Below are 24,204 nucleotides of genomic sequence, written 5' to 3' on the forward strand. Positions count from 1 at the left end.
AGGAGCGGGACGGACGTCCCCACCCTGACAGGACGCGGTGCCGGCTGTGCCCCCGCGCTCCCCACACAGGTACCGCCGCCCCGAGGCGCCAGGCCCCGCTCCCGCCGCTCATCGCGCGCGAGAACAACCCGAACCACCAGACACCTTCCGTCAGGCGGCCGCCGAGGCGGGAACGGGGACGCTAGCGGACAGAAGGGCCCGCTGACCAATAACAAGTCGCGCAGCTGGGCGGCGGAGCCAATCGCGACGGCAAGCGGGTGGCAGGTGGGAGGGACATCCGGTTCGGGGCGGGGCCGCGCGTCGCGCTGCGGGGGGGCCCAGCCAGCTGGGCGAGCCGAGGGGAGCGGGAGCGGCAGCGGCGCAGATCAGTCCCCGCGGCCGCCATGCCCGGCATCGACAAGCTGCCCATCGAGGAGACGCTGGAAGACAGCCCTCAGGTAGGCGAGGCGGGGAGCGGCTCGGTGAGGGCAGATCGCTCTTGATTCGGGAGCGCCAGGCCTAGCGCGGCTCCACTCAGCGTCTCGGCAGCGCTGGCGCGCGGCGGGAGGCCCGGCCCGTCCGTCCGTCCGTCCGTCCGCCCGTGCGGCGCGGGCTCGGAGCGCTGCGGGCCGTCAGCCAGGGCCGGCGCGGTGGCGGCCGCTGTGCGCGGCACATCGCCGTCTGCGGGCTGCGCGTGGGCGCGGAGCGGCGTCAGCCTCGGGCGGGGCGGAGCGGAGCGTCCCCTCGTGCCGCCGCTCCTGGGAGCGCGTCCGTGCGTACCTGGGGGCGCCCGCAGCGATAGAGCCCGACCTCGTTCTGGGAGGCTTTTTGGTCGTCTTCGTCTTGCACGAAATATGCGAACGTTTCAGCGGACGGGCGTTCGTGGCGTTTGTTGCCGCTGTGAGAAGTGGGAGGTGCGCGGTGCCGAGGTGGCTGCATTTGCTCCGGTATCTTCGCCTCCATTCCTGCTGTTTGACCTCTGTCAGCGATGCCGTGCTATTACACGGCCGTTTATTTCGTGCTGCTATCGAGCACAAAATGCTTCATTCCGCAGTACAGGTCTCCCTTGCTGCCTGCAACAACAACAACAGTTACTTTGTACCACCGCTTTTCTTTGGCATGGAAAAGTTTACGGTGTGAATATCAATATAAATTATTCACTCTTTTGAATTAGATCCTTGTTTGGCTGCATTGTTTATGCAGATGAGCACGAGTTCCTGTGCTGTAATAGCAATGCTGAAATAGCATATGCACTGATAGTTTTGATTCCTCAGCCACAGAAACTTCCAGTTGCTAAACAGAGGATTTTAATCCCTATAATGGCAGTGACAACGACTGTGACAATCTAGATCGAGTGGAGGGACAGCTTGGAAAAGAAGGCTGTGTAGGAGGTGTATCGTTGCTTTCCAAAAGACAGTGTCCCATATAGCTCTGGTACCAGATGTCAGAGAAGATCTGGTTCGTTGCACAGTCTGTGGCCTGGAGACCAGACCTGATGTACTCTCACAAAGAGGAAAAAAATATGAAAGTATCACAATAATAGTAGTTCAACATAATTGTCTGTTCTCAGAAGATCTGTTCTCAGTTGATGGAAATCGAAACTGTTTGTATTTATAGGGAATGTCAATGTCAGTTTGATAAGATCTCTATCAAATGGGATGTTGAGGTGGGTTTTTTTCAGGCACATGAAACTGAAGTGTCATTTGGGAAGCATAGGCTAAAAGGTACATTTTAGAACATAATTGTCAATTCTAGAATCTTCTGTTTGGTGCTGTTTATGATAAATGCAGACTAGCAAAACCTCACTCAGCCCTATGTTTGTTTTTTGATGTACTTAAACTATTACACTTTCTATTAGAGCTATAAAATTCTTCTATCTTCCAGCCAACCTAAGATTTCAGTAATCATGCTTAGAAGAATGCAACTATAGTTCTATAGTCTTCTACTACATCAGTTCATTTTTTTATTTTGAAATCAATACATTGAAAATGACAACATCTTGAAGAAAAAGGAAACCACGCTTTCTTTAGAAGTTGTGACATCTGGGTGTTTGTACTTTCTGTTGTCATGTTAAAAAAAGACCATTAATCTACACAGTTTCTCAGGGCTGAGCTGTGCACTGCAATTCGGTACCATTAGATATGTTTGAGATGCTAACTTATGTGAACTTCAAATCAAACTTACTGTGTCTGAGGGAAGGAAGATCTCTTAAATCTTCCTCTTGGTGCAGGATAAAAATCAAACCACTCTCTTTTTAGACATGAACCAAATGACATTTTACATTGTCTTTGATAAGCAAAGCAGCACAGTTCAGATAGTGCACATGTTGTACACATATTCAGTGTGCATATGTACGTGTTTAGAGAGTTTCTGCTCTCTTATTTGCAGTTCCAAACTATTGCACCACAAAAAATCCACAGGACTTAATAGTACAAACTATCTCATGTCTCTTACAATACAACATGTGTGAAGACATGAATTGTTTAACAGTTCACTGACTTCCAAACAGGTGGTTTCCTTGTGCAGTTTTGTACTGGTAGCTTTTAGTACAGCTGCTGATATACATGGGATGAAAGCATCGTAAGGAGCATACAGAACTCCTTGGTTTTTCACTAGAAATGTGAGTGAACAGTTTTTTTTTTTTACTAATCACTATCTGTCATAACTTCTCAATTTCAGACAGTTTTCTTTCCATCAGTATAATAACATTGTCAGTTTGAAGTCAGTAACTGATATTTTAACCATAAAACCCATAGAAATGCTTTTATTCCACAGGGTTCTCTATTATAGAATATTAGAGAGTAAATATAATCCAGGAATCCAACAGGGTAACACTTTCAAATTGCAGGGTCAGGTTTGTTAATGCTCGGTTTAAAGGTCACAAGTATATAATTCAGTCTTTATGGCACTATGTAATTTTTTCTTCTGCGTTCTTTCATGTCTGGAAGACTCACAGCTATTAGGGTGACACAACGAGTTGCCACACCTGGCAACCATCCGAGCATTCCACCTCTCCCCTCCTCCACCCACCCCCCAACACTTTTTCCAGTTGTTTTATAAATGAGAACCATCATTAAAGTGATCTGCTGTGTTGGTAATGCTGTTTGCTTGTGTATATTCTTTCCTTTTAGGTATCCTGTAGCAGTTACATGGTATGATCACATCTGTGGGACAACCACTCATCAATTTGAGTTAAATAAGAGGCTTTCATGATCAAGTGATCAAACAACACACTTGATAAATGTTTATACAAGGGGAGATGGACTACATTCTAAGGCACATTTCAAGTTTTTATTACCATGTTTTGTATGCGGTGCAAACCAGTGCTTTCCACTGATCTCAGAGATTTTCCTGATCTCCTGTGTTGCTCTCTCATTCTCTTTCCAAGCCCTATAAGTTTCATCCATTCCTAATCAGGGAATACAGTTACTCAGCCTGAGGAAGGCTAAGGAAGAGAATTAACAAGTTCCAGTGTTTGAAACCAACAATTTGTGAGGAATTAAAAAAACCTGTCCCGATTCTTTTCGTTTTTTGTCTGGACATTAATTTTAGTATGAACCTAAAAATGAAAGCACAGTCTTCTTGCCAAGAAGTTAAGAGTTAAAGGTTTATTTTGTGGGTTTTGCAAGTGATTGGCCTTGCATCCAAGCATCACAGCCAATATTTTAGCGCTACGCAACTAAATACCATGCAACATTTTCTTAGGAAGAATTAATGTAGCTTGTCCAGAGTTACAGTTACTTTCTCTGCTCTTCCCCCTTTTGCCAAGCTATCTGCTAATACTGATTCCAAATGCAAAGATGCAAGAGCACTGAGTAAGCATCTTAGTTAACCTTAAGGAAAAGTTATCCCTAAGCAACCTGATTGCCTTCTTGTCTAGTCAGTCATGTCATCAAGGGCAGGGAATGTCATTCATGCCAACTTACCCGAGGATTCTGATCTGTCTCCAGCAACTTTCTTCTGGCCAAAGTAGGGAAGTACAGACTGCAACTGGGTGGAAAAAATAGTGCAATAGTTAGACCTAAATGGTAGTGATCACTGTTTTGAAGTCCAATGTGTGGACAGCAATAAAGAGAGCAACCACTTATAAAGTTATGCAGGAGGTGCATTTGTGGGTGGCACCGGCTAAGGGCAGGCTGACTGGCAGGCTGGGGTCAGCAGACAAAAGAACAGATCTTCTCCCCCCATCACTTCACAGTGAGAAGTGTACATATCAAGAAGATGTAGATTCTATCAGTTATTTGTCATTTGATTTGGTCACTTTCAGTTCCTCAGCTTTTTGAGCACAGAATTGGCTGCTATTGCAGATGTGAGTTACGTATCCCAGCACAGCCAGCAGCTACTTGTGCAGAAGAAAGAGTGCTGGAAAGCCACAGTTGTTCTTTCTGCAGAAGAAATGTGTACCTGGCACACTGCTTATTTCCAGTCAGTTTTCCTCGGGGATGACCATAATGATATACTAACAGTAGCTCATAATTTCAATGCTTATAATTAATACTTATCCTCATCTCTTGCTCCTGTCTGACAACGTACTCCTTTAACCTAGAGACAGGCCAACAGTATCAGCAAGACTGAGCTTGGATGTCATTTTAAAATACAGTTTTTTGTTGTTTTTTCTAATTCTCTGATATGCAGCACATGACATTGCTGGAGACAGTGGTGGATGCTGTGAAAGAGACTTTATAAACTTCTCAGAAGGGAATCTGCAGCACTGCTGCTTAACTTGGAAATTGTGTTGCATTTAAATACTTCTTTGCTAACTTGGCATGTTGTTTTGTCTGATTCATTCTTACAGACTCGTTCTTTGCTGGGAGTATTTGAAGAAGATGCTGCTGCAATTTCCAATTACGTCAATCAATTATTTCAAGCAATGCATAGAGTATATGATGCACAGGTACTGTTACTGAATTCCTGAATGCATTATAAATCTTTCAAACCAATTCTATGTCCTTTGCTTTTTTGGAAAATTTATAAGCAAAGTATGTATGTTTTTAAACTTCATGAAAGTGTTTCATGTTTATAAAATAAGCATTAAATTATTGTTTTTCCATATGCTAAGGAATAGTGAGACCTAAATTCTGATTGTCACCCAAAATTTCTTTTGCAACAGCATTTCTGATGACAAATAAAAAGACTTATCTTATAATTTTATTGCATTCCCCAAATATTTCTGAACTACTTGCTATGAAGGTCTCACTGTGCACAGTAGTGTAGACCAAGTGGGAGATATTTTTTTATCCACAATACATTCATACTATTTTACTCATCTGTCAGTAACTCTGCTTGCATGCCAAGGCAGAAATTATGTTGTGTTTTTTCTGAACAGTTAAGTTTCTGGCTGTATTTTTAACTATTGTATACCTGTACTGTTGGATATTTTTACTGATTTGTTAGTCTTGCTTTTCTTATTTCCATTAATCTTCATTTACCATTGACCTTTCTATTTTGCTTTTAATTTTTGCATTTTCTCTCATGTGGGTACAAGTCAGAGCTGTTGGTAGCCAGGTAGTCCTGAAGTCTACTGTAGTCTTTTTTTGCCTTTGCAAACATCAAGTTCTTAGGAGAACAAATTTGAAATAATTTAAAGCAAATATGTATTGCATACCATCAAAAATTACAGATATCATTGTGCACAGTATAAGCTGTAAACTTTGTATTTGTAAATGCTGATTATGTGCAGCTCTTACCATTGCTATAGAAGAGAAAGGGTGAAATTCTTAGGTTTTCTGAAAATCTGTACTCAGGCTTCCTGCATCTTAAGTTCCATGTCTGCAATATTTTTTAAACAATCACATATTTAAAAGGAAAATAATAACTTAAAAAGTAACAAATTCCTTTCTTTTTTTCTAAATTAGAATGAATTAAGTGCAGCAACTCATCTGACTTCAAAGCTTCTGAAGGAATATGAGAAACAGGTATAGTATAAATCACTGTTGGTTTGTGTGGTCAGCACTGTATTTTTGTAGTCTTTTATCTCCCAGAGCACAGTACAGAATGTATTCAGGTTTGATTCAGATAAAGCAAACTATTAAGATTGGTGGCTCAAATCATTGCCAAAAGAATCAGCCTATCTTCATATCAGTTCTTCCAATAAAAGCACAGGTGCTTTCTATTCTGCGTGGAAAAATGGTGCACATAGAGTTTGCTGAAGAGAAATGTGTCCTGTTATGACTCTTTTCCAGAATTAAGTTCTTCTTACTGTGATGAATGTTAATACGTTCTGGGGACTTTATTTCTGGCGTTGTTTTAGAATATTTCAGTTGGAAGAGACCTACAAAGATGAACTAAAGTTAAAGCATATTAATGAGGGCATTATCCAAATGCTTTTTGAATGCTGACAGGCTTAGGGAATCAATCAGCGACCTCATTAGGAACCCTGTTCCTAATTACTTATGGCAAACAGATTTTACCTAATATCTAATCTGAACCTCCCTTGATGCAGCCTTGTGCCATCCTCACACATCCTGTCATCTGGTTAAGAAGAGAAGGGGCAGAGAAGAGAGAAGGGGGGGGCTGAGGAGGAGGGAGAATTTGTTACTTACTGTTTTCCAAAAACCTTTTTTATCTGAGACAATTAAAAGAAAAATTAAAAAAAAAGGGCTTCACAAAATAGTCCCACAATGTTTGAACTGCATCATTTTAAAATAAATACCTGGTACATTCTTAGACATGAATATTGTACTTGCGTGAACGGTAGAAAACACTACAACCAGCATACCTCCTTTTATTTTTGTTTCATTGTATTTTTTTGCAGCATTTTCCATTAGGGGGAGATGATGAAGTTATGAATTCTACTTTACAGCAATTTGCAAAAGTGATTGATGAGGCAAGTACTTGCATTTATTTCATTTACTTTGCTACTTTTTGTCATGTATTCACTTTGTCTTGTTATACTGTAGTCTTCAGATTTGAGGTTCAGAAATGGCTTTCATTTAATGACGTGGAATTTCTGTTGCAGTATAAGCTTAGGGTTACATAACTTAAAGGTAAAGAATCAATTCAGCAAAGTGCATACATGTTGCTGAGGATCAAGGTAGTTTAACTACAAAACCAAAAGCATCACAGAACGAGAAATGACATTACAGAATTATAAAAAACATCAGGGTATTCACATCCCCTGATTTCAGATACCTGACTGATAAAGGAGCCTTTTGCTGTCCGTGTTAAAGACAGGCTGAGTGACTGACTCTTCTGAAAAAATATTTTAGCATCATTAAGAATCAGAATTTTTCCTCATGATCCCTCTCCTCTGTTTAAACACTACTTTTTGATAGAAAGAACACTTTGTTTGGATCATCTTCTGTAAAAAAAAGATGGACTGTGATGTAGCTGAGTGAAGCTGTAGAAATAAATTGACTGGTCACCAGAAGGCCATCTTCTGACATGATTCAGCAATTTGGAGTATATGTAGGGAATAAAGGAAAATAGTATGCTGTGAAAGTCTTCTATGTAAAGATAATGGTGAAATAAGGAATCTTAGAAGAAAGTAGCTGCAAAAGTGAATTTGAAAAATTATGTTCAAGGTGTACATCAAATTTTAGCGAAACCTCTCTTGCTTCCTTACTTTCCTTAGTCTCAGCACTGTTTTTCTAAAAATGTCCTTTTTTTCCTTATTTTACAGCTCAGTTCTTGCCATGCAGTGCTTTCAACTCAACTTGCAGATGCAATGATGTTTCCTATTACTCAGTTTAAAGAAAGAGATCTAAAAGGTAGGGTGGTCAAACAAATACTGCTCTTTCCCATGGCATCAATAACAAAAATCACAGCATTCTATCTCTATGGCTCATATTGTACACAATAGGATCTTCCACTTATTTTCAGCTCTTGAGTGTATGCATCTCCTAATACTTTTAATATACATTGTTTCTACTCAGAAGTTGAATAACTAAATACTACTGCATTACAACAGAAATACTACTTATATTATAGAAGCAACTATTCAAGTTGAAAATTTTGGAGTTGCTATAAACATTTTCAGATCAGTTACATGTTCAGGAAATAGTTGCATATATACAAACATCACAACATAAATATACTAACTGAATTAAATTCAAGACTGTAGTATTTCCTTTATTACTGTAACACTAATAATGCAATAGGAAGCACAGCAATAATAGCAGGGTAGCAAAGTCCTAGGCTACAGCAAGTGAAGATAAGCCTAAATGCAGAAGCCATAGACACAGAAACAAAGAGAAAATAATCTGCTTACCCTTAGAAGGCCTTAGGTACACAGTGATCTCCAGCAAGGTATCCTTGCTTCCACTGCCAACCTTTAAATAAGGTCTGGGAAGGGGTGAATCTCTGCTCCACCCCTTCTGGTCACTCAAGGGCATTGCATTGCACTGCATTGCATGCACCTGAGCTCCCCTGAGTTGGCCCTGCCTTCCCACCAGGTGCTCAGTCACTGCTTCAAACCTGCTAAGGTAGTTCTTTTACCCTACTGGTAATAATTTCTAAGTGTAAGCAAAAGATGAAGAACATCTAATTTTTGTAACAGATCTGGCTTAATCTGCCTGGTCTAAAATAATTGAACTGAATATGATAGACTTTACTCAGTGTGCTAAATTGAAGAGGCTGGTGTGGTAAATGGGTTTCAAATATAAACCAAAGTTAAAAACAAAGTAACTTGGATCCACAATGGTGAATTTTTCAAGGCTAATATTACTGCTTAGAGCCTGGGAAGGTCTCCTGTCAATATTTTCTGAAGAGGCAATAATAGCAAATGAAATTTTCTTACTGGCATTTTTTTTAAAACACCAGCTAACATAGTATTAAATTATACAGTACTTCATTATGTACTTCACAGACACTTTCTTTAAAGCTTTTGCTTTTTTTCTTTGTCTTTGCTCGATAGTAAACTTGAACATAGCTTTTTGCTAGTTTATGTTGTGAAGTGACACAAAAATGCAGTCAAGATTGGAGCAAGTTTTCCTAAGCATTGTACTCATTTCTGTTTCCTGACTGAGACTGGAAAAACAGCTAGAACATGACTAATTTTAGGTAGGAGAAATTGCACATATAGCAGTAAGCACAGTGTTGTGGGGTTTTCTGTTTCCTGATACTTCCCCTTCTTATGTGCTCTCACTTCCCCAACTAAGACCAAAGCCCTGAGCAGAACAATAGGTGATGCTTTTGGACTGATTATCTTTTTCAAAGTCTTTGGAAATTTCTCCTTAACTTGATACACTACAGTATGGAAGTCAGAGAGCAGCATAAATGGTACTAAGATCCAAAGTAGGAGCAGACTTCGCCAGCTGCAGATGACTGTACTGATAATTTAGTATGGTATGAGGTATGAACTGCACCTGTTCAGCAATGTAACATGGCATGAGAAGTGTTTGTATATCTATATCTGTATTAATGTTAATAATAACTTCACTAATTGTGATATGTTGTTTTGTAGAGATATTAACTCTAAAAGAAGTTTTCCAAATTGCAAGCAATGGTAAGTGTAAAATAGTCAATGTTACAGATATTGCAATACAATGGTATTATTGTAGAATATTTACTCAGAAAATTAGTGAAGATAGTTGGGAGGCCTAAAGTAATTATGCTGTAATTTGTTTAATATTTAGGCAGCCAGATATCATTGAACATCTTGTAAATTTCTGCTTTGTGGACCAAAGCATTAAGGCAAATAGTATTAGTCTTCCCCACAATACTCTACATGTGTATATAGTTATAAAATAATTTGGGATTATGCTTCTAAAATTAATGTGAAGAGTGAAGTCTTAGCTTACTTTTTAAACTCAGGACTTAAAATGCACTGAAAAATACAAATCTCATCTCCCTAAAATTTGTCTGATAGTCTTCTTCCTAATGTCAGTAGTTACTTTTGCTCTGCTATGTCCTTCTCTTAATCTAGATAGCTTCATTGCTTCAGAAGCAAAAAAAGATGAGTTAGAGGTTTTCATGGACAATTGACACTATTTTGAGTCAGGTTCTCAGACTCTGAGAGAAATTGGTAAGAATTTATCTTCAGCCCAAGTGTTGGCAGCCATGTAGTAATTGTGAAGAAGCAAGAAGAATTATTAAAGGCTTTATTATGGCAGAACTTTGTATTTGAGTTGCTATACAGGACATGGGACTATGAAAGTTTTTCTGCCCTGTTTCATGAGTAATTAACTTATCAAAATAATCCCTTATTCTCTCTTCATTGCTTAGACCATGATGCTGCCATTATCCGATACAGTCGGTTGTCAAAAAGAAGGGAAAATGAAAAGGTTTGTAAAACAAAATGCTGTTAAGAAGACTTCTAGGGGAGTTAAGAATTAATTTTTGTCTAATGTATGTATTTGTGATAAAAGATAATGTACAGCAGATTGCACTTGAAGTTTGGTAGCTGACGTTTTAGCATTCTGGACAGTTTGTTTCAGAACACAAAAATAAGCTTTCTTGAATACACTGCAAAAGCTAGAAGGTGGAAGTTGTGATGCTGTAGTCTGGTTGTTTTGTAATGAACTGACTACTGTATATAATACTGTATGTACTTTTCATGCATCCCTCATCTGTGAATTACAGAAAGGGAATTGTAGTGCACAAAAGTTAATGCTGATAGAGCTTAGAACATTACTGTATTGTTCTTTCTTTTTTTTCTTGCTGTTTATAAAGCTGTTGGGAAGGCATGTGATAAATATCAAGACTGAAACATTCTTTTTTCCCCCTCTCCTTGTCTGTATCTCTTTAGATCAAGGCTGAAGTTACAGAAGATGTGTATACTTCCAGGAAAAAACAGCATCAGACCATGATGCATTATTTCTGTGCATTAAATACTCTGCAGTACAAGAAGAAAATTGCTGTGTTAGAACCCTTGCTAGGATACATGCAAGCTCAGGTAATTTCACACTTTGTAAGCTGTAGATCTGAAAGAAGATGTAAGAGTACTTCACGAGAGTTGATCTACTGAAATTCATTGCAAGACCTCTTTTTACAATCCAGGGAAGCAAACCCCATCTCCATCCCTATAGCTGTTGTACTTGTTGCCAAGTGCCGTTAGCACTATTCATTTTCTGTTCAGAATTCTGTAGGACATTTTTGAATCTCATCATGACATGTTCCTGCTGAAGTATCTTTTGGGAAGGTCTGGGTGCCAAATAGAAAGATTTAATTCTAATCCAAATTCTAGATGGCTAAATTTGAGGTCTCAGTTGCCGTTGCTGTTCTCTGTTAGCTTGTTGTTTTGTTTTTTTTTCTCCACTGGATCACGGACAGAAATATCTGATTAAAACTTCCATGCATGCAGGTCTGCATAAAGTGTACCTTCTTAGAAATTAACATGGAGACAGATAAGCTCTTTCCTGTGGCAGCTATTCTGAGACAATTATCAAAATCACATCACTACTGTTTCTAACCGAGTGTGAAAGAACTGGAATGCTCAAGATCATTCTGATTTGAGTTTGTTTAATATAATGGATTTATGTTAGGATGGGTGTTATAGAGAAAGCTTTTTGGAAACTTACTAGCATGTGGCTAGAGTGTAGGAATTAATTTCTACACAGTGTTTAGAACTTTCCCATGTCCAAGAACTCTTGCTTTCCTCAGAGAATTTGGAGCTTGTACAAAATAACTAAGCTTTAAATGTTTTCTTTTCTTTTACAAGATAGGTAGTGCAGCTTTTTAGTGAATCTGAGAACGGGAATGACAGGACTGCCCCCCGTGGCTTCTTGTTCTGATGTTTCATATGGCTAAATTCAATTTTATGGCTGTTTTCCTGAACCACTATGGAGTGAAATTTTTTAAGATCATATTGTCTGTCCCTTTTGGCACAATCCACAGTTAGGGGACTGACCCAGACAAGTTTCTACAGTCACATATTTCATTTCACTTGCTCTGTTCACATCCTCTCAGTGAAATTAAATTCCTTTGTAATGTCAACATCTACCTTCATTTCGAGACAAAAACTTGCATTCTGCTCCTTTTGCTGAGACTGCTGGGAATAAGGAATAAAACCAGATTTCTTTTTGAAGGTTTAACCTCCTATTATTTATTTATTGATTGGTTTATTCAGTTTCATTCATGACTAAGTTCTCCCTTTTCCTCCTTTTTTAAGATAAGTTTTTTTAAAATGGGTTCAGAAAATCTCACTGAGCAGCTGGAAGAATTTCTCACCAACATTGGCACAAGCGTACAAAAGTAAGTTGTTCTTGTTAAATTTTGCACCTTTTTTGCACAATTATTTTTCTGTTTCCACTTAGTAATATATTGTCTTTGTTAGTAACACATAACTTACCTTAGTGTTCGCAGGGAAATGGAGTGTGAAATAGAGAACATGCAGCAAACTATAGAAGACTTGGAAGTAGCCAGTGATCCACTTTATTTGCCTGATCCTGATCCTGCGAAATTTCCTGTCCATAGAAATCTAACACGGAAAGCTGGCTATCTCAATGCAAGGAAGTAAGACTAACTTGTTACTTAAATCTTAACAAAATATTTCGCTTTGGGAAAGCTAGAAGCATATGCTGTATTGTTTTGGAATAAGTGATTCTGATCTCAAGAATACACTAGTTTAGTGTACTAAGTCGCATCAGAGCTATTCTGTTTCTTTTGCTGGATTCCCTTATTTATTTTTGAGAGTGTAATTTCACTGGTTTGTAATTGTAAACCAACAAGACTGCAGTTGGAAGTATTTCTGTGTAAGTATCCAATAAGGCTCCAGGCTTAAAGATATTAAACGCAACAAGCTTGAGTTGTACAGGGCAAACCACTATTGCCTAAAAACACGTTGAATATCCTTCAGTTTCATGAAGTAGTCTTTCCTCCACTGGAGGGAGCTGTTATGCTATTAAAGTCATTTTTAGTGGTTGAAAATAAGTTGTAACAATAAGATTTTTTTTTCAGTAATTTGCGTAATAACCTCTAAACAAGCAGGTTTTTTTTTTTTTTAAAGTTAAATTAATTTTACATTAACAGCTAGAATGAAATACTCACTGACCTGAATTCCTGCCGTGGAACACAATTGCAGCAATTAATATTGAAGAGAGTATCTGAACAACAAGGGATGCTAAACCACAAGCATTACTGACTTTTGGTTCCTTTGTTCTTCTTCTGGAAGAAAAGGGGGAAAAGGAACTCAAATGTGCTCTAAGCAAGACTTTGATAATCTCATTGAATGATACAAAATACTTGGAAAATTGAAGTGTCTTACGTACCTTAGCTAATGCTTACTTCAAGTTTTCCAATGAAAGTAGAGTTTGGAGATGGTATAAAATACTTTGATAATGCATATCAGTTGAATGTGCACATTTCATAAAGCAGTGCTATAAAACCTGAAAATCAAAATTAAAGAACTGATGTCTTTTTAATCTCAATACAGTCTCATTAAATCTAAGAAAGCAAATATTTTTGTAAACTTTGCCCAGCAGTGGATTTGAAATAGATATGCAACAGATAGAGGCTAATTTAGCTGTAAAGCTAATCTAAAACATTAAATGAGGACATTTTTAAAGTGCCCATATGGCTTGCTTGTGTAATTTTTTTTTTTAATATTCTAATTATAGAGCTCAGCTAAACTCCTAACCTACTAAGCAGGAATCTCTTCTCATGTTCTAGTAAAACAGGGCTGGTATCTTCCAGCTGGGAGAGGCAGTTCTACTTCACTCAAGGTGGAAATCTGATGAGCCAGGCAAGAGGTGATGTGGCTGGGGGTCTTGTCATGGACATAGACAATTGTTCAGTAATGGCTGTGGACTGCGAAGACAGGCGGTACTGTTTTCAAATAACATCTTTTGATGGTAAAAAGTAAGTATTCTTACATTAGTTTTATCTGTAAGAAAACATACTTGCTACTTAAGAAAAGAAAAATGGTCTGATTTCAGACAGATTATAGCTTGATGGGTTTGGAGTGTGTTTAGAACCTCAGTCTGGGATGTCTGCTATCTTTTTTGTGATGCTGCTTTTGTTCCTAGCAGCTTCTGCCAATGTAGCTGAGTAGTACTTCAGAATAAAATTACAGTATTCATTTTGCAGTGGTGTCATACCCATAGCTTTCAAGTAGAAATTCAAACTGAATATAATTTGTGGGGAAAAGAGAAGGCTTAAAACTTGACCAGCTTTTTCTGGGCAGCTCCAAAGCAGTTTTTATTTCATCTGAAATAAATGAAATAAGTGAAATGTTATCATATGAGATTATTTGTAGTGTTATATTGAACTCCTGATGCTAACTTACTGATTTGGGGATTTTTAAAAGTAGTTTTGGTTGTTTTATGGAATTAGTTTTGTAAATTCTAATATTTGGGAAATAATAAATAAGCCAAGTTTAATAGAATGCTTTGGATGCTTGTTAGAGAAAATCTCTCTTGGAAATTCCTATTTTCTTTATCATATGTATAGTTCTTGTAAACTATTTTGAAGACCAGTAGATTAAACCTCAAGGTTCAGAGTATCTGTCATTTTAATGAAAATGGCACTATGTGGATTTACCACTCTGCTTAACTCTTGCATTAAACCTATATCCAACTTCTAAGTGTTTATGTTGTAAACCAAAGACTTTAATGTATTTAAGTTCTAATTCGTTTCAAAATGACTTTTCAGTGGACTGTATGATTAGAAATATAACAAAACACCTGTATCTAGCATAGGTATAAATACATTCCTATGCTGTCATCACTTGTTTAATTCTACCTTAAAAGCAAAAACCATACCTATTCTTAAGTCTATATGATGATATATTTTCCATCTGATCAGAGAAAACAAGTTTGTCACACCATGTTTTTTACTGCTTAGTAAGTCATTATTTTCAGATGATGTATGTATCAGAATGAGGTAGCTCCCCTTCAAAAATGATTGTAATGTACATGAATTGAAAAACAGCTGGAAAAATAGTAGTAGATACACAGTAAATGAAGGAACTGTAAAAAAATAAAACATCAAAAAAACCCAAAACAGTAAGCTCAGTGCCTTCTCTTCTCACACTTTTGTCTGTTTTAAAAATGATGCTGATGCCATCAGAATGAGGCTGGTTGTTTTCTCTGATGACCAACAAATTCTTCATGGAACAACAGCTATTCAGCTTCAGCTCAGGAAGTATTGCTCAAATTATCTTCAGTATATTTTTGCATATTTTTGAAAGGCTGAAGCTTTTGATACAGTACTGCGTATCTTAGGAGAAGGCTCTCATTTTTCAGAGTTTGACCTTAATTAAAACCATGGAAAAATATTTCTCTTAAGCAAGAAAGATGAGCTGGATGTTGTTGAGCTTATAGAAAAATGAATTTTCTTTCCCCAGTTAAATGTTGTCTGCACTCAGTACACAGAATCTTCAGACTTCATTGTTTCTTTGTGCAATGTACAAACATGAAAAGGGAGTTTCTTATCTGAAAGGACAGTGAGGCATTTCAAATAGACAAAATTTTGGTTTTCATTCTCTTTCAGGTCTTCGATTTTACAGGCAGAGAGTAAAAAAGATTATGAAGAGGTAAGCTTGCAGGAGGTTCACGTAGCATTGAGTGACTTTTCTGTTGCATAGAAGGGGAATACATTAATAAAAATAGTTGGAGTGCACGTTTTGTATTCTTCAGGCAGTAAATAGTGAACAACTTTCAGAAAGTCTGACAAAACATTACTTTATTTAAATCCTTTTCCATAATAGAGTGGGATTAGAAAAAAAATGCCCTAAAAGCCCTTTAAGGTTTGTTTGGGTGAACAGCTGAATAAGGAAATACAGAAAATGTGGTACATTCAGCCTGAATTCAAATTTCTCTGCCATCTTTATTGTTATATTGGGATAAAATAGTGTTTTATGCTATTTTTAAGGCTGGGCTGTGTTAGCCTGGCCCTGAAATTACAAATGAGGTGGAAAAGGTGCTGAAGGCAATCAGTGCTGGGGGTATTTAATCAAAATTATTGGAAAGAAGCCATGACAAATCTAATATTTTCTTTTTTCCTCTCTTTTTCAGTGGATATGCACAATAAACAACATATCTAAACAGATATATCTAAGTGAAAACCCTGAGGTAAACGTCACCAAAATTTATCACATCAGTAATACTTTCATAATAGATACACACAAAATTAACAAGAGATTAACTGGTCTAACTGGATAGCACAGAACTGAGCACTTCCCACATCTCATCTGAAGCTTCACGTTGTGTGGCTTTTTAGATCTATGAAAGCATAGTACCAATTCTTTCAGTCTTCTGAAGTGCTTTTGTAGAAAGGGTAAAAATTGTGTGGCTTTTGTCTTTGATACAATGTTTTGACAGCTTCAGGATTCCTTTTTTGTATTTGATAGATGATAGTTTGTTACAAAAGAATATGACAACTATCTGGATGGATACATGTAATTTGTACCAGAGCAAACTGAAATTCGGTGAATTAGATCAGCATTATTTTGCAGGAAAGATGTTTTCACTTCATAAAAGAGTTATTTGACTTTTGAAGATTTAGTAATTGGTGTACAGACTTTGGTGTCATGTTTATTTCTATGCTTTGTATTTATAAACTTATATAAACTTAAGCTGTGACCTTATTCCCTAAACCAGGGGAGTTGGCCAACAAAATCTGTTGTTTGGTAACAGAGCATGGAACTATGTGTATGATGTGCAGAAAGAGAAGTCATACTCCTTGGTTTGCTGTTGAGGTTTGAAGCAGTGATGGGTTTTCCAGTGCTTCCATAGCAATACGAGCACTGTGGGCAGAGCAGTTGAATAACACCAGGATCTGCTGCTGAAGGCACGTGCTCTGATGAGTTCAAAGCTGAGGTTCTGTTTAGTCCAGGTGCAGGGGAGTGCAAAGCCCTTAGATAAGTGAGGGTGTATTTACTTATATTATGCATGAATTCAAGAGAATAATAAGATCTGTGACTCCTGTATAACAATTAGAAATCAATATTTTAAAGCCTTTTTACAGTTCTGATAGCTTTAGGGTTATGAATGTCAGTTGCTGAATAAAACTTGTTTGAAGGGTGGAAATGTCTTCTGAAAAGTACTGCTTGAAAACAGCTCTTTCTATATTTCCTATGATATCACTGCCTTCTTCTCTACTTCTTCTAGAGTATAAAGCCATCACTTCACAATGGCTTTATACTCTGTTTTTTCTGAGTCACTTCCTCTCCAAAATCCTCTTTATTTCAGGACTTTTACTGTTGGCTTTACCCCGTGAAGTAAAGCCATCAATATTAAATGCTGATACTTCTGAATCAGTAATTTCAATCAAAGAATAAAATTGAATTCTTAAACTTTAAATGGTCTATTATTTGCTGAAATAACATTGTTACTTAGTGGCTATTTTGATAGCCATTCCTGTCTTGGTTTTAAAGAAACATTTAAACATTCCCGAATTTCAAGTGCAGACTTTTGAGCCTTTGTGTTTTGTTAGTAGTCGAGAGGTACATTTTTTTAAGTGAGATCTTTATTTTTCTTCCTGTATCTGCTTGCTTATTTTATCAGACAGATTTTATAAAGCAAGTGCACTCACTCAGGTGTAGAAAGTGAATAGCACAAAATGTGACAAGTTTGAAGATGCTACAAATATGTTACTAAAAGGGGACAGTTTAGAACTTCCATCAGTTGCATCTAAAACTAAAATCTGGCACTGTATTTTGAGGAAAATGTTTTCGTTCTTGTTGCAGGAAATTGCTGCACGTGTAAACCAGTCAGCTTTGGAGGCCGTTACTCCATCGCCTTCATTTCAGCAGAGGCATGAGAGCATGCGCCCGACTGTGTAAGCTGCTGAACTGTGGGCATTTGAAGAGCACTTCTGAAAAGAATCTTGCATTAAGTTCCAGTAAAAAAAACAAACAAAACCAATCATCAGCAACAAAAAATTCATAAGAAAAAACCTCAGCTTTCTATGTTCAGAGTGAAAGCTTTGATAGGCTTAGAGGAACATTTCTCAAATTTGCTTTGCTAGTGTTGTTTAGCATCCATTGCTACAAACAGTCCGGATTTCTTGCCAATTAGAAAGTTTTGTTACATTACATCTGGTTTGTTTGTTCTCTGTATTCATGCTGAGTTTTATTTAATGTGCACAACTCCTGGAAGCAGACCTTAGACTGTAATGTATTTTGTGTGCAATTGTACATTGATGTTAATCTGATGGCATTATTAATGCAAATAGTAACCATAATTGACTTAAATCTGTTTGGCATGTAGGCTCTGATTATTTGACTATATCTTAGCCTCTTCAGTTTTTAGATTTTGTTTTCTTTTGGAATACTATATTCATCTTCCATTGGTTTAATTGATTATCAACCAACCTGAAATTAACGTGCCTTCATTTTCGTTTTTGTTCCATTTCAGACAATCCCGGCCTCCCGCAGCCCGCACCAGCAGCACGGGCTCACTGGGATCCGAATCCGCCGCTCTGTCTGCACTGTCCTTGGATTCACTTGTTGCCCCTGACACTCCTATTCAATTTGACATAATATCTCCAGTTAGTGAAGATCTGCCTGGTCAAGCAAAGTCTTCAGGGCAGTCAGGCAGGTAGGAAATGTAGAAAGAAAAAATAAAGTCCTAAATTAGATGTAAATTAAAAAAAAAAAAAAGTTGAGGCTGCAGCTCCACACACACCCACTGCCTCTGTTCCTATTCTTTCTTGTTTTAAAATAATAACAATAATAATTTACAGACTTACAGTGACTTGTGAAGCAAAACAAGTTGCTTTTGTTGTTGTTGTTAAATATAGTTATAAAATGTGACTTATTTACATACATTAGATTCAAAATGTTGTTTTCTAATTCGCAGCAGCTCTTCTTGCTTTAACAGCTAATGCTTTTTTTTATTTAATTTATTTTAATAATTTGGTTTCACAAAGTATTTTCCTTTCCTATTGCTTGCTCACCCAGCAGCTTGGGTTATTTCCTCTTGGAAATTCAAGAGAAATTTGGTAGCCCTGCCTCCAGGTGATGATGGCATACGATGACACTCTTCTTAAACTGAAAGGTGAGTGAAAATGATCTAGGCTTCTAGAGTGATTTCACATATAGACAAATTAAAATTGTCTAAGAGCTCTTCCCAAAATAGGAATACCTTTTCTCCTAGCTGAATTTTTTCAATTTTCCCATACAAAAATGATAATAAAAAACTGTAAATCAGCACTGCATTTCTGGAACTATTTGTACAGAATTCAGATATTAAGAAAACATTTTTGCAGTTCCAGCTCTTGTAAGGGAAAAAAAGTCACAATGGTGTGTTCTATATTCCCCTGTCCTCTAGAAAAATGACTTCTAGTTGTTTAACTCATATGTATGAGAAAATGGTATATATGCAATATATTTTTTTTCCCCTGCTGGACTGTTCTTTGTTGTTTGGTATAACAGAATAATCAGCTGGCTAACTACATCATTAAGAACATACTGCTTTAAAATCGATCTTGAACTGTACTCCAGGAAGTGGAAAGCATAATACTTCAGCTAAATTCATGTCATCAGTTGTAACTTAATTCTAGAAAATTGTGTTTTTCATACAGAAATGATTCAGAGTTTTGCATATTCTGTCAGTAAAGAATTGCAGTGTTTGGTACAGAATGCAACATGCTACTTTAAAACAAATTTTAATAAATATAATATATAGACTTACCCTAGTTTCTGATGCTGATGACATAATCTTTTTATTTTGTGAGATCCCATGAGATTTTGCATTTACTGTTCCCATCTAGTCTTGAGTGACAAGTGTAAGCAAAAAAACCTGCTAGTAGAATTTATCTGTAATGTTTTTACACAGGTCAAATTTCAATGGGAGGATTCTTAATTGAGTCCTCATTATTTAAGCATTGTAGTAATGCAACTTCCACCAAATTGGAGAGATTCACATAATCTTTCTCTGACTTAGTTCTGAAATTTGCTTTTAGAACACTTAAAAATAAAGAAGGTGGTGCATTCAGTACTCCCCTGTAAAACCTAACTCAAAGTTTATGAGCACCTGATAAGTTTATTTTGACTAATTTCCCTGTTCCCCGTGTTCTTTTCAGCATTGCTTTACTGCTTTTAAAAATACAGACTTGGAAGCCTAGAGTATTTTCACTTTTCGTTGTAACTGATAGCACTTCTGAGAGCCAGAAACGGCCATATTTCTCTTGACCCTCTAGGAGTAAAACCCCAGTGGTGTTTTCAGAAAGCTGCATTTGAAATAAAACCAGTGACTTTTCTTCAGTAAGTAATGCATCAACTTGAGACAGTGCTAAGAGGTGTGGTGCTCCTTTGGAGTAATGAAAGGAGTAGCGTTTGGCTGTATTTCCCAAAGCTGTTCTGTCACACTTCATTCCCTTGGGCTTAATTCAAGTATAAAAAATGCCATGGGAACCAAACTCTTTGTGGCAGCAACAGGACAATAATAGCTGCTATTCTCTCCATCATTTGATAGTTTGTCTTATTCCCAATTACATTTCTTGTCCTTAAAAATTGCTTGCCTTTATCATAGGTTACTCCTCCAGATTACAAGTTTGTGAAGTCATGATCTTGTTCTCATTTTATGCAGCATGAGACTACATTATTCATGAGTGGTTCCTGTAATCTGACTCCTGGTTTAATGTTTTCATTTTTTAATAGACGCACAAATCCTTTTGGTGAAACGGGAGGCTCAAAATCTGAAACTGAAGGTAAAAAAAAAACCAAAAAACTTCAATGCAAAATGGATTAGAGAATTTACAAATTGATTTTGTACACTTACCTGCACCTTTTCTCCTTTTTTACCACCAGTTTTAGAGTGTTTAGTTATGTTACATTAGCAATGTATTAGACAAGTTAAATCAGACCACTGTCTGAAAGTCCTGGTTTATGTTTCTTTTCTGCTATAAGACATAAAATTATTTTATTGCATTTTTTGTATTCCAGAAATGAAAGATATATATCTTGCTGTGTAGTAATTGTATCTGTAATTCATAAGCACAGTCTCCTTGCAATTTATTGGAAGTCTGGTGTTTTCCTGACTGAGTACAGCTTTGGTCTTGGAAGTAGTTTTGAACAGAAGCCCCCACATGGAGTTCACTTACTCAGTACTTTTATTTCTCTTAGATTCAATTCTTCATCAGTTGTTCATTGTAAGGTTTCTTGGCTCTATGGAGGTGAAGTCTGATGAAAGTCCAGATGTTGTTTATGAAACAATGCGTCAAATCTTAGCAGCTCGGGCCATCCATAACATTTTCAGGATGACAGAATCACATTTATTAGTCACTTGTGACTGTTTAAAGTAAGTTTCCTTCCTGACTGTACTAATGTTTATTTACAGAAGGAATATTTTTCACTTTGGTAAAATTTACTTTCTGGTTTGTTTTTAAAACCAAATTTTTAGGTTAATTGATCCACAGACACAAGTTACAAGACTACGAGTAAGTAACTTTACATTTTAAGATAAATACCCAGCAAAGTAATTCTTTTACTTTTTAAACAATATTATTAAATGTTAGCAGAAATCACTGACAGCATGACATTTCCAGACAGAAACTGGGAGGCTGATGCAAACATTGGGTTTAAGGGGATTGAGCTCAGTAGGAGAAAAAAGGTTTTTTTTATAACATTTTTTCCCCCCATTTGATAGGGTAGAATCTTAGGAAAATAAAAGTATTTTATTTTAACAATCTGGTTGATATAATTAGTAGAGAAACAGAATTAAGACTGGAATGAATTTAGAAGTTCAAAACATTTTTGTTGCTTTTTTTTTTCTTTTGTTTTGGGTTTTTTGTTTTTCTATAATCAAATGTACAGTGTTGCATAGCGCTGGTTTGTTTAGTTCTTTACAGAAAATGCACATGAAAAAAATAGATGGGATTTTCATGTGGAATCAAATATGGTTGACAATTCTTCATTAATAGCTGTCTTTATTTTCTGTATTTCAAAACTGTGCCTCCCCTCCCTTTATCTCTGCACGGTTTATGGTCATTTAATTTATAAAGACGCTCAATTTGTCAGGGACCCTGAGTTGTTGTCATTTCTATAAAAGGAAGTGCTAAGCATATGAAATGTTCTTCATATTACGCAGTGTATATTTTTCTTTTTTTTTTGTTCCTTCTTTGTGGCAGTAAGTTCAGAACTGCCCCAAAGCTGTGAGCTTTTACAGGTGAGGTAAAGAACTGAGTGCAAATGGAGTGTTCTATGTGTGTTCCTCTGTGGTGAGGAAGAACTCCCATGCTGTCAGTTTGTAACAATTGCAGTAGGGGCTTCAGAGTTTGAAAGCTTACTTCTGTACTGAGTCATTTGAAATTTCTGGTTCAACTTCTTTTAGGAATTGAGAATACAAAGCATTTTTATTGAAACAATACAAAAATGTAATCTTTTTTTTGTCTTGCTTACATGATTCAGGAGAGCTAAACTTCTTGCAGAAAATGTTTCAGAAAAGAGCCTTCATCTGGCACCAAATGCTGAGAGCTTTGCAACTGCTCACAAATGCAGCTTGTATAGATGTCACTTTTAAAAGAAAATTTTTTAAGAAGTGTTCACATTTAGAAAGATGACTGAATGTCATTGCAACTGTAATCCCCTCCTTTATCTGCAATAATTCCCTTCTAACCCACTGTTTGGTGTTTGGCAATTACATTTTCAGTCAGGTTGTAACTTTCTCAGGTGTGGTTGTGTGTTTTTGATATTGAAGTAATGTGCATTACAGTGAAAATCTATACTGAATGCCTGAAAACACTTCTAATTTCTCTGTATTTGATCCTTTCTGGCAGTTTCCTTTGCCCAGTGTAGTCTTGTATGCTACACATCAGGAGAATAAGCGGCTCTTTGGATTTGTGCTTAGAACTTCAGGAGGGAGAGCTGACAGTAGACAAACTTCCATCTGCTATATCTTTGAATCAAATAACGAAGGGGAAAAGGTACTGGTGATGGTTATATTCGTATCCATTTTCATTTTCTGATTCCAATCATTTTCTGACATGGATTCTAAGGTGTTAGTTCCATTCCAGCTGTCTGTGGGAGAGTTTACGTACTGAAAACAAATTAACCCAATAGTTGAAGTAACTGTAAAATGCTTTAGCATGCTATCATACCTCATTTGGGAATGTGGCATGCTTTTAAAGGCATTTTTGTTAGATCCTTACAGATTATTTCAAATCTGATTTGTATTTAGATTTGTGACTCCGTTGGACTGGCGAAACAGATTGCTTTCCATGCAGAACTGGTAAGAATCTCTTTAGGGGACAGTATATCCTTGTGAATAGAAGGGAGAAGGCATATTTAGTGTGCATAATAGAATACAGTCTACAAGATGCTTATAGATGCAGTAATGCTGTTGTAGAGAACTCAAAAGGAATGTTTTATAGAATTTGAGCCCAAGATAAAAAGACCATCACAAATGTCTGTCTTAGAACAATACTCAAGATTGGAATCTGCTTTTTACCTTTAATAAACATACCTGTCCATTAAAAGAAGCATAATCAGGTGTGCTAGCATTTTTGAGCAAACTCAGATAAGCCCACAGCATATCAAGCCCCTTGGGCAGTTGTTTCTTTTATTGTCATTTTTGCCCTTCAGGATCGAAAAGCATCGGAAAAGCAAAAAGAAATGGAGAGAGTCAAAGAGAAACAACAAAAAGAACTGACTAAACAAAAACAAATTGAAAAGGTACACTTTCTTACTTGTAATGCAATTTTTGTTGTGTTTTTTTCCTGTTTAGTGACTTTGTTTTGTAGCTCTGTAGTTCCAGCTGCAATATCACATTCTTTGGCACAAATAGAGTATTGTGGAATCAGGTTAATTACTGAAGTATTTTCTGTGCAGATCCTATATAATTTTGTATTATAGTTCTTCAAAAGAGGTTTTCTGGGGAGATAAACAACAAAACATCCTCATAGGCATAATTAAGAGCAGTGCTTGAAGGAACACCTATCACAAACTGTCCAATACATGGCTGCAAGTAAATATCTGCCATGCACTGGGACAGTTCAATTGGAGATGAAGGTTCAGCTAGAGACTGAGGCAGGGGCTGCATGGAGCAGGCTGCAGGCCAAGTTGTTGGTTCTGACCTGCTGTATTGCATGAATTACCGGTACAGAGCCGCTAAACGTAACATCCTACTGATGTCAGCTTTTGAAACCCAAATGTCCAAATCTTAGTAATAGTATTTTGTTTCTACCTTAGGGAGCTTTAACGTGAATATGATTTTTCTCATTTCCTTCCCTTTCCTCCCTCCTTTCTCTAATTAGGACTTAGAGGAGCAAAGCCGACTGATTGCTGCTTCCAACAGATCAAACCCTAGCAGTGGAGAAGGACAGTTTGTAGTCCTTAGCAGCAGCCAGTCAGAAGACAGCGATTTAGGAGAGGATGGAAAGAAGAAAAGGGAATCTGAAACCTAA

General features: G+C 37.2%; 1 protein-coding gene across 1 annotated transcript; it reads left to right on the forward strand.

Moving 5' to 3' along the window:
• Positions 1-302: 302 nt before the first annotated feature.
• On the forward strand, positions 303-24,204 carry APPL1 (adaptor protein, phosphotyrosine interacting with PH domain and leucine zipper 1). Its single transcript, XM_031608181.2, has 22 exons — positions 303-437; positions 4,775-4,873; positions 5,835-5,894; positions 6,734-6,805; positions 7,601-7,688; positions 9,383-9,424; positions 10,144-10,202; positions 10,667-10,813; positions 12,029-12,111; positions 12,214-12,372; positions 13,528-13,716; positions 15,349-15,391; positions 15,873-15,929; positions 17,546-17,637; positions 18,216-18,398; positions 20,462-20,511; positions 20,927-21,101; positions 21,204-21,240; positions 22,579-22,725; positions 22,980-23,030; positions 23,384-23,473; positions 24,055-24,204. Exons 1-22 carry the CDS (start codon positions 384-386, stop codon positions 24,202-24,204), a joined length of 2,127 nt encoding a protein of 708 aa, XP_031464041.1. The 5' UTR covers positions 303-383.

This window comes from Phasianus colchicus, chromosome 11 (assembly GCF_987193195.1).
Source record: "Phasianus colchicus chromosome 11, bPhaCol1.hap1.1, whole genome shotgun sequence".
NCBI lineage: Eukaryota > Metazoa > Chordata > Aves > Galliformes > Phasianidae > Phasianus > Phasianus colchicus.

Excerpts from the sequence above, each read along its gene's own strand:
- APPL1 (XM_031608181.2), top strand. The coding sequence starts at position 384 with ATGCCCGGCATCGACAAGCTGCCCATCGAGGAGACGCTGGAAGACAGC. Across the intron at positions 20,512-20,926 it reads CTCAAAATCTGAAACTGAAG|ATTCAATTCTTCATCAGTTG; the intron begins GTAAAAAAAAAA and ends TATTTCTCTTAG. Across the intron at positions 21,102-21,203 it reads GTCACTTGTGACTGTTTAAA|GTTAATTGATCCACAGACAC; the intron begins GTAAGTTTCCTT and ends CCAAATTTTTAG.